Source organism: Terrapene carolina, unplaced genomic scaffold (genome assembly GCF_002925995.2).
Source record: "Terrapene carolina triunguis isolate 2854851 unplaced genomic scaffold, T_m_triunguis-2.0 Scaffold406, whole genome shotgun sequence".
Lineage (NCBI taxonomy): Eukaryota > Metazoa > Chordata > Testudines > Emydidae > Terrapene > Terrapene triunguis.
Genome location: NW_020664757.1, coordinates 3,730,513 through 3,741,522, shown reverse-complemented (window position 1 = coordinate 3,741,522; position 11,010 = coordinate 3,730,513). Strand labels below are relative to the sequence as shown.

Here is an 11,010-nt window from a genome sequence, read left to right as displayed (position 1 = left end):
AGAAACAGGAGAATCCCTTGTTTGACATGGTTGAAATCTAAACTCCTGGCTCAAGTCAGCCAGTTATTTGAAGACCTCAACTCTTCCAGCACCATCGCTGTACTCCCAACACAATGATCGAGACGGCAAGAAACCAAACCCCCAAATGGATGGTCCACAACATATTCATAGGACTGATTCCTCCCTCCCTTTTTAAATGTAAATAGTTAAAAAATTATAGCTTTGCATGCTAGAAATTTAAATAGTCAAGATGAATTCTATGGAAAGCTAGTTTCCTTGGCCTAAAGTGTTCACTAGTCAATGATTCCTGTGAACCAAAGTCAGAGAATGCTAAAGAAGTTGTTCATCCACTAAACTGACCCAGCATACTGATGTTTGTTTCAGTAATACACTTGCTTTGGTACCAAAGAATGAAAAAGCCCTGTCAGGGCGTTGGTATACATGCTACTCTACCTCCAAAAGTAGGAGGGCCAAAAGATTCCACGGGCAACTAAATTTATAACAAGTTAAATTATTTTTCATTACATGTACTCTAGTGACTACCTCAACATATAGAGAAAATAGACCCATTAACCATGTTACACCTGTTTTTACTAGAGCGGTCAAGCGATTAAAAAAAATAAATCGTGATTAATCAGTTTTAATTGCACTATTAAACAACAATAGAATACCTTTTATTTAAATATTTTAAAATATTTTCTATCTATTCAAATATAGGCTCAGGGCTTCAGCCCCCACTCCACAGAACATGGGGCCACCTCCCCGCCCAGAGGTATGCAATGAACATGTTAAAAAAAGGTACTAATTTTGTCTTCAGTTAATCGCAGGCATTAACTGCGATTAATTGACAGCCTAGTTTTTACTCTTACATGCATTCTGCTGTTTTCAGCTGCACTGAAGCAAGTGTTCTGAGGGGACATGAACACACAGGTAGAACTTACACACTGATAGAACTGTCCACGCTGCCCTCCTGTTACAAAGCGTTTCCCATCTGGATTCCAAGCCACGCTGGTTAAACTGTCTTCATGAGATTGACTCATCTTTGTCCTCAGCTCCCCAGTCTGGAGAGGAAACAAAGAAAATCAACCACTACAAAATCCAGTGTTCCCCACTCCTACAGACACATAATTAACAGATGTGCATGAAAACTTAACCTAGTGTTTCTAATTATGGACATTTCACTGCATTAATTGAATAAAAAGGTAAAAAAAAGTTGCACACTATGAAAGCCTTCTAGGGAGCAATGAAAAGGTGGAGCTGGGGTCATTCTAATTTTCTTTCAGCATGGGAAACTGTCAGCCATGTTCTCACTCGAGCAGTTGCAATGAGCTCAGTCTCAGAACTTTTTTGCTTCCACTTCAGATCTGAAGCCAGGACAGGCAGTGGGTGTATTTAATGGATTTAGAGGGAAGAAGAAAGGAAAGAAGAGATGTCAAGGAAAGAGAAAGTGAAAGATCAATGAAGGAAGGGAAAAGATAAATGACAGGCACAGAAAAAGAAAAAAAAAGGACTGAAGAAAAGAGGAAACCAAAAAAATGCAAGACAAGACTTTTTTTTTTTTAAATACTACAAAGCAGAGTACCAAAAAGCTTAAGAACGACGATAGTGGGTCAAACCAGCGGTTTATCTAGCCCGGTATCCTGTCTTCCAACAGCAGCCAGGGCCAGATGCTTCAGAGGGAATGAACAGAACAGGGCAATTATTAAGTGATCCATCTCGTTGTCCACTCCCAGCTTCTGGCAGCCAGAGGGGTAGGGACACTCAGAACGTGGGGTTGGATCCCTGACTACCTTGGCTAATAACCGTTGATGGACCTATCCAGCATTAACTTCTCTATTTTTTTTTTTTTTTTTAAACCCAGTTACACTTTTGGTCTTCAACATCCCCTGGCAACTAGTTCCACAGGTTGACCATGCATAGTGCAAAGAAGTACTTCCTTATGTTAGTTTTAAACCTGCTGCCTATTAATTTAACGGAGTGATCCTGGGTTCTTGTGTTATGTGAAGGGGTAAACACATCCTTATTCACTTTCTCCACATCATTCGTTATTTTATAGACCTCTATCATATCCTCACTTTAGTCGTCTCTTTTCGAAGTTGAACAGTCCCAGTCATTTTAGTATCTCGTTGTGTGGAAGCTGTTCTAGACCCCTAATCATTTTTGTTGCCCTTCTCTGTACCTTTTCCTTTTTTAAATTTTTTTTTTTTTTTGAGAGGGGGAGACCAGAACTGCAAATAGTATTCAAGGTGTGGGTGTACCATGAATTTATATATTGGCATTATGTTATTTACTGTCTTATTATTTATCCCTTTCCTAATGGCTCCTAAGATTCGATTAGGTTGACTACCGCTGCACATTGAGCGGATGTTTTCGGAGAACTATCCACAGTGACTCCAAGATCTTTTTCTTGAGTGGTAACAGCTAATTTTGACCCCATCATTTTATATGTATCCATGAGAGGACTGATCCATGAGAGGCTCTTCTCTCTTTTCCCATGACTGCTTACTTTGCTTAAGAGTCTTTGGTGTGGGATCTTGTCAAAGGCTTTTTGAAAGTACTCTATATTCACTAGATCACCCTTATCCACACCTTTGTTGACCACCTCAAAGAATTTTTAAAGATTTGTGAAGCATGATTTCTCTTTACAAAAGCCGTGTTGACTCATGCCCAACACATCATGTTTATTGCCATTTCTGATAATTCTGTTCTTTACTATAGTTTCAACCACCTTATCTGGTACTGAAGTTAGGCTTACTGGCCTGTAGTTGCCAGGATCACCTCTTAAAAATTGGCATTACATTAGCTATCCTCCAGTCATTTGGTACAGAGGCTGATTTAAGGGACAAGTTACGTACCACAATTAATAGTTCTGCAATTTCATATTTGAGTTCCTTCAGAACTCTTGGGTAAATATCATCTGATCCTGCTGATTCTAATTTATCAATCTGTTCCAAAAATCTCCTCTGACTCCTTAATCTGTGACAGTTCCTCAGGATTTGTCACCTAAAAATAATGGGTATGGGGTGGGATTCTCTCTCACATCTTCTGCTGTGAAAACCTATGCAAAGAGTTCACTTAGCTTCTCTGCTATGGCCATGTCTTCCTTACAATAACTTATAGTTAACCATTCTCTGGATATTGTACCTTAAACTCTCCATGCTAGAATTGACTTTTGTCCATGGATTGTAAAGTAGGAGTGTCATCATACTCATTTGAAAGGGCCAAATGCCATGTTTCATTATGGTCCGATATATAAATCCATAGGGATATAAATTCTGAACTTCATACTCCCTTCAATCCTCATTGATCTCCCACTGGTATCACCGGGAGGTTTGACCAGAGTGAGCTTGCATGTAGGGACGCTGCTCCCACTACTTCTGCCTTTTGTTTCTCTAAGCCTCTCTTCTGTTCTTCCCTATATACTTCCTTCCCTGCAACAACTCCCTATTATCTCAAGGGCTTCACTCCCATCTCCTAAAATGATCAGCAATGGAATATGTAACCTTGATACTGAAAGGTCTTTGTTGGCCTTAAGAGTCGACATTCCAACAGAGATTAATAAGGAACAGAGTTTAGCCTAAAACAGTGATTCAGAGGTGCCTGCAAACTCAGACAATGATTACTGGTTTACACTGTTAACTTTTCAAATGTGATCTCTGCAGCCACAGGTGCTAAAAACCTTTTTATTTTAAATGACACCTTAGATTCTTCACAATCTGAACGTGTCCAGATTCAGTCTGTATGGGCTACATGTGTCTTCTAAAGCCAAAAAGTAAATTACTCTCTCGACTGTCTCACACTGAACAAAGAGACAGGACCAAATGCTCTTAGATCACACCTACAAGCGTTTCAGCACTATGTGGATGGGTCAGACTCCACCATACTGGCCACTTGGATCACAAAATTAAAGAACACACAGTACTTGGGTTCCCAGCTACTTCCTCACCTTGTAGATAAGCCACATAAATGTCACTTGAACATTATAAAGATGAGTTGTAATGTTTCTAAAAACCATGGCACTAAAGGAATTCACTCCTTATAAATCCTCAAAGAAGTCATCTTGAAGTGAATCATCCAGACCTTTTCAAAAAACAGTAATTTCTCTCTGGCATGGATGATCATTTGGAATGGAAACATTACAGCCACCTCTTTGTATTCCAGAGTTGAAAGGACAGAAGATCCATGAAGAGTAGACTCACTGACAAATTAGTTTCAGTTCTGTTCACATTTAGTATACAAATTTTATATTCTACCTAGATTTGGGAAAGATTTGGGTCTATTAGCAACCTTTTTAATAAAAATGAAAAACTGCAATGTTTCCATGTTCACCTATATAGAAACAAGCTTACTGAAGTGATTTCATCCTTACTGAACAGTTCCAATGCATAATAAAGCCAACTGCTAGAGTTAAACACGACATTTTATATTAATATAGGATTGCTTACTTGTACATTCCACAGCCAAAGCTCAGAGCAGTCATCTGGGCCACAGGCAACAAGATAGTTGTCATCTGGACTCCAAGCAATGTAAGAAACACCATATGCATGGCCTTCTAATGTTTTAAGCAATTTTAACTGGTGCGTATCCTAAGTAAAACAAATACATATATGGTAAAAAGACTAGTCAATATTTGGCATAATTTGAGCTGTCAAGACAACCTGAGCCTAATTTTATAGTCCCGGGTTTTTATAGGATTTTTACCCAATTCAGGCCTGTATGATTTGGCCATTATCTTTTAAAACAAAACATTCTCTTTAGAGAATCTTAATCTCTATTTGTAAGTGAGCAGTTACTACCCTATAGAGTAGATCCATATACACACAAAAAAGCCTTTCCAAAATTCCCAACATACAGAGAGAAGTACTAGTAGGTATTCTGAGAATGTTATATTCTTCCTTTGTTTTGTTGTGGAACTCATTGACAGAGTACTGTGCAAAAACAATACTACAATATGGCCCATACTTTAGATTATGCAGGATACCTAGCAATTCTGCAGTATTTCATCTTCAAAGCACTGTAGGAACTTTACACAGTGGAACCAGTCTTTACACCCTTGTGAGGTAGACAAGTATTGTTAACCAAGTTTTACAAGATGATTAAATAAGACCGAAGTTAGGTGATGTGCCTCGGGTCAGGCAGTGAACATGACAGAATTAGGATTAGAATTTCAGAGTTCCTGGCTCCTAGTGCCATAGTCCGCTACTACACTTCCAACTGCTAGTTTCAAAATAAAATATTCAATTGACCGTAATAAGAATATTTTCCTCCAGTTCTTTGTAGTTTTAGGAATGCAAGAGCCTCTCTTATTAAAGTGATACAAAATGTTACAGGACTGTCAGCCAGTTATGAAGAAGTGCCTTTGTTTTATTGTATTTAGTCATTAATACTGACAGTTTAGATTAATGCATGAGGCATTCCTTTCGCCTACTGAATCACGTTAAAATGGTAGTAGATTGTAAAATGTAAGATAGTGCTTAACAATTTAAATGGCAGGACAGCTCATTAGAGTGAAGTCATAAGGTATTTATCAACTATTTGAAATATTAAGGTGTTTATGCTGTTAAACACCTTATCAGTTGCTGGCTTGATCCAAACCCTGAAATCTTCCAGTTGAGTATTGGCCCAACTGTAGTCACACTGGTGTCAAGCCTCATGAATCTGTCCCAAGTCATATTAAAGATACAGAGTATAGTGATCACAGATTAACAACAACTGGTCAATCAGGGGAGTATTTATTAGGTATTTTTACTCTCCATTATTTGAAAACATTTCCTACTTGCCCACTATCCTTTGTGGCTTTTGTCTTTTCCCATACTGAAAAAAGTCTCTTCAGGGATTTAAAAAAATAAAAAAATAAATTAACTCCACTAAATCACCCCTGGCAAGTGAAGAGTGCAGAGTTAGCCTTCTGAACTTTAATCAATGCAGTACTGAGCCTGCACACAGATCCAGTTCCTTTTGTCACTGTTCATTGCTCCTAGCCAAAGCTGAGGAAATGTGATTAGTTTAGTCATTTTTACTGCTCCAGATCAGAACCTTATGGGCAGAAGAGACCGTTCTTGCCATTTTCACATTTTCCCAAGCACTCAGAATGAAAGCAAGACTATTCTTGTCATTTTCCCTGCTGCCCATAAGGGTCCAAACTGCAGCAGTGAAAATGACTAGACTCATTAATTACCTACCCCTTGGGAAAACAAGGAAGAGTGCAAAGACAGGCACTGGAGGTATTTATGGAACCTGAAAAAAGGCTAGAAAAAGGAGATAGATTAGGATTATTTATTTGTGCTTACCTGAAAATTTCCTCTCTTAAATAGCAAGTTCCATAGATCCTGAAGGAGAAGGCCCAATGCTTACTGCATGAGGCAGACAGATCTCAGACACTGGCAGCAGCCTAAACTCCTTCCTCTGAAGTTGCTCTCCAGTTTAGGTTATCGCCACAGTTAAGATTTTTAGATTATTTAATTTAAAACGTATGCCTACTTCAGGAAATGAGTTTACACAGTTTTTTAAAGTTAAGTATAGAAACTCCTTCACATATCCCTTAGTTTGCCCCGATGGGCTAGGTGTACAGGCCTTGCTACTTGACACAAAAAGAGAAAAGCAGCAGCGTTCAGACAGATGAGTTTTCCTATTCTTTGGTGAAACAAGGTCCACAAATCCTATAACAGAATTTTTGAGCAGTGTAAGATCTTTTATAAAGGGAACGAAGACTCTGAAATACACACAAAAATTTGTCTGCAGTGAAGCGCGTAGCACTCCCTCCTAAGGCTGTACCCACTGAAGTTTAAGAACTATTTTGTAGAATGTAGTCAATGCATTGGTTAACAGCCATATGGTCACTGAATGGCTTTTTGCGTAAGGGCATTAAAACAAGGTTATAATTTCCACAGAAATGCCTGGTCAACAAGGCTGTTCTAAGAAATTGCTGGACGTCCAGGTGCACGGAGGCGTTTTTGTCGTTTGGGCAGTTTCTTAACCAAAGGATGCAAAATAATGCAGAAACTTTAGCATCATGATTCCCAAAGCTAAGCCTTCTTGGAGAATGTCTACTACATGTGGAATTGTAATACCCATCTCTGTTCCAGTCTCTTTGCCAAATTGGAAGGTATTTGAAGCTGACATTCAGGGAAAGATATTCTCAGAGTAACTGTGATGGTCAGAACAACCCACAACCAAAAAATCCCCCCAATTAATTTATTTTAAATGCCAGGCAACCAGAATCAAGAAGACGACTAGATCATGGTGAAGCACTGCTACAATACAGTCCTTTTGCAGTGTAGAAAGAGGACAGGTCTCTTCTATCATGCTGTTATTTTACAATAAGTCCCCCCTACCCAATAAGAATGTGGCCTCTCATTTTTCACCTCCAGATGGACCTGACTACAGTGAGAACAGTAGGAATGGTTAGAGCCGCATGCGGGTTTTCAGTTGGATACCATCTCCATGGCAGCAACCTTCAAGTATGTTCTCCTGGACAAGAATATGACTTTGCTGTGGCTCCTAGATGTGAAGCTCATGGTTGGTAGTCCAAAAAGTTGTCACACTCAAACACAGGGTGAAGGCTCCATTCCTGAAATCAGGTCTCAGCTTACTTTGCCAGTCCCTTCTATATTAAGATTTTTCATAGACAAGAGGAGTCTATTGCCCCGTAAGAACAAGAGATTTGTTTCCCTCTGAAGGGCTGATAATGAATTGCCAAGAACCAGATCCCAGCTGCATTAGAAACCACATCATCTACAAACTGCCAAGAGATCTGCACTCCTCTGGGATAACGTAGATAACAAAATAGCCGAGTACCACTATCTAAAGTTAAAGCTGAGGGGATCCAGCTCAAGTGGAACAAGCTTTCACTAAAGATTAGACTAATAAATTAAACTGAAGTTGGTTAGACTCTCTCTTCAAGACCTCTTTTGAGGTTTTCCTGCTATAACCAGATGGACTTCAACAACTGCATCACTATCAAAACAAAACACCCTGCCACACCCTTTGCAATGTCTCAGAAAACTTACACCTAGGATGGCAGGGGTGAGTTACATGCGTCTTGGTACTTTTCTTTTTAGCCATCAGGGCCTTCAACTCCTCTGGCTTCTTTCTGTGATGGTAAGGAGAGGAAATGGAGTACGGCTTGTTGCATCCATTTTTTGCACATCCTCTTGGTAAGGGGACAGACAATGTCTCCCCTTTTGCTTGGGGCCCTTTGAACTCCTTGGGATATATATATAGGAACTCTGGAATTCATTTTGAGAGCTAGTGAGAGAGTTCTCCAACAATCCCTCCCTCTGTTTTATTTTAGCCTTATTCAAGGCAACTCTTTTTCACTTGAGATCTTGGAGAGAATTCAACGGTCCCCTGACAGAGAGAGGCAGTACCCCCCGTGAAAGAAGCTGAGGGGTACTTGGGCTGGCACAGGCAGGAAGGTTTCATGAGATCACTTGTCAGAGAGCCCGGGAGGTACTTCCAGAGTATAGATTGCCCTGTCCTTACCTTCAGGAGATGGAGGAACAACATAGGTACTCCTTATGTCCATGGCAGAAGACTCTCCAATTTATTATAGTTAAGTTAGGTTTTTCTATTATTTACTTATTATCAATATTTTTTAAAATCAACTTAAGTCAACTACTCAGAATGACAGATACTACCCAACATGAAGATCTGGCTATGGTTCAGGATTTTAAGTTTGCCTTTTAGTCTTCTGTTTTGAAGACTGCCCATGTTTTTGAACCATATTTGAATGAGTTGTCAAATCCTCATTTATGTAAGGCAAATACTCAGTGAAGATTCCAAACCATGGAAACTGCTGTCCTTAAAAGGCTGCTATGGAAAAGTTCCTTCACATCTTCATTTTTGCCCATATAAATACAGAGCGTTGGAAGACCTACGTCCTCTTATGGATTGTAGAATTTCCCAGCTTTTGAGTGTGTGTTACATTTTGCCTTTTGAGATGGTAATAAAGGCTTTTTTATACAAAAGAGGTAATGTTTTTAGTATTTTCTCAATCACCAGTAATAATAAAATCAGTGGCAGTTTTTGCCCTTTACACATTATGTTGAACAAGAGAGATAATATTAAGTTCTGATTGACATTTTAATACATTATATGGATATTGCGGTTTTAAACTGAGTTTGTTTTTCCTTTTCATATTTGCAAAAGACATACGTCATATGTGATTTAATAAAATTGAATTGACTCAATCCATACCCTGGAGGTGAGCAGTCTCCAACCTTGGAGGATCTGCGATAAGACCTGATGGATAGGTGAGCTGGATTCTTGAGTGGAGATGGGCCCAACCGAAAAACGCTTCAAAGCACACAGAAGAGGGATAGATGAATGGTTGAGGGCAGGTCCTAAGGCCCCCCCATCACTGTTTTCACCTTGCTGTTCCCCATTTGCACCAAACACCACCATCTCTCTGTGGCCACATTGGCCCTCAGTGACTGAGGACAGTTTCTGACAGCATCTTAGAGCCTTCAGCCTGTCTGCCCTTGCCAGCTAGGGGAGGGCATGCCAGTCATCTGCCATTTCTCCTGCACCTCCTTCTGTGTTCACTGGGAGAGGGACGCCTAGACAATCCCTTTGCAAAAGAGGCTGCAAGCACCAAATCCTTCTCTTTGTCACAGAAAAGACAGAAATCTGTCCATGCACTCACTCGATGATGGGGGTAAGAGCAAGAAAAGCAAAGTTCTCCTTTCTTCATATTTCACTGCTATACCACTCGCTGTTCTGTTGCTGAAAGGGAAAATGTGCTGCTGCAGTACCTCAGGCAGGAAAGATTCCCCCATATAGCCAGTTATTTGCTCCCGATGCCCTCCAAAATCTTAGGTCTTTTAGCTCTGAAATCCAGTTGCTCCAGATTTTAGAAGTTTGCAATAGACAAGCAGAATTCTCTGTTATTAATCTAAACTTTGCAAGAAGAGGTCTGTTTTTCACCTGCCTGTAGTTGTGGAGTCAGAAACTGGTGGACTAGTTAGGAGGTGGAGACTATGTTACTGCCAGAGACTGAAAGGTCTGTTTCTACCAAAATGCTGAAAGTCCAATGGAGGATCGATCTATGGCCCTTGACTTGTTGAAGAATAGCAGTCAACCTTTCTTCCATAAGACAGAACTCACCCCACTCCAGCTGCAAGGAGGCTCTGAGGAAAGGGAAAGATCTAATCTTCCTTCCAACAAGGAAATTATAGTGGAGGTATTACAACAGCTATAAGTTTAACACACACCTCAAGGCCCTGCCCCTGCAGCTCCATTCCCCAAGCTTCTATATTGGCTTCTGGTAAATATTTTTAAGTCTCTTTCTTTGTGCCTGGTGATCAACTGTGGCAGCACAGCTACAAAAATAGTGTTGAACAGGGTCAACATAATTATATTGTTTTTCATAACACTAAGCGGATATATCCCCTTACAAAACAAACAGTTACAACATTTCCTACTATAAGAGCTCACATTCTAAGACAGACAAGACAAGACAAGACAAAAGACATGGAATAATAGTTCAGGAAAAGGATAACGTGGCAGGAAAGATACCCAGAATGAGAAAGTTTAAGGATGGATTTTAAGGAGAAGACACATAGTGGACAAGAAGGTAGTTCTTCCAGATATAGTGGGTAGACAAAACAGAAAGACCAAAGGCCAGATTCTGTCACCTTAAGTAGAGTACCTTTCCCCATAAGTGGCCCCATTTAAGTCAAGGTACTAACTGACATGACAGAACCTGACTAAGTGAGCAATCTAGTAGGACAAAGTAGTGGAAGAAGAGCAAGAGGAAATGAGAGCAAAAATATAGGGGCAGATGAGTTTGTAGAGCCTCTGGGTGAGGAGGCTGAAGCTGATGCAAGAGACCAGATTGAATTCAATGTGCATGGGATAGTCAGAGTGACAAGAATGAAAGGATTTCAGCAGCAGCAGCATTTTCATTATACTGGAATTTTGGGGGTGGGGATAAGTTTATTTTCAGGAGAAATCTGAGGGTTTGGATACTCTTTGCTGAACTACTGATGGAGCCCAAAAGGATTAAAA

General features: G+C 39.9%; 1 protein-coding gene across 3 annotated transcripts in view; it reads right to left on the bottom strand.

Moving 5' to 3' along the window:
* The window catches only part of WDR26 (WD repeat domain 26), a 41,345-nt gene that overhangs the window by 8,835 nt on the left and 21,500 nt on the right, over window positions 1–11,010 (bottom strand). For all 3 annotated transcript variants that reach the window (XM_024209254.3, XM_024209255.3, XM_024209256.3), the window contains 2 exons: window positions 4,446–4,586; window positions 942–1,061 (listed from right to left, as the gene is read on the bottom strand). In XM_024209254.3, coding sequence (XP_024065022.1) covers window positions 942–1,061; window positions 4,446–4,586 — 261 coding nt within the window. The remainder of the gene's footprint in view (window positions 1–941; window positions 1,062–4,445; window positions 4,587–11,010) is intronic.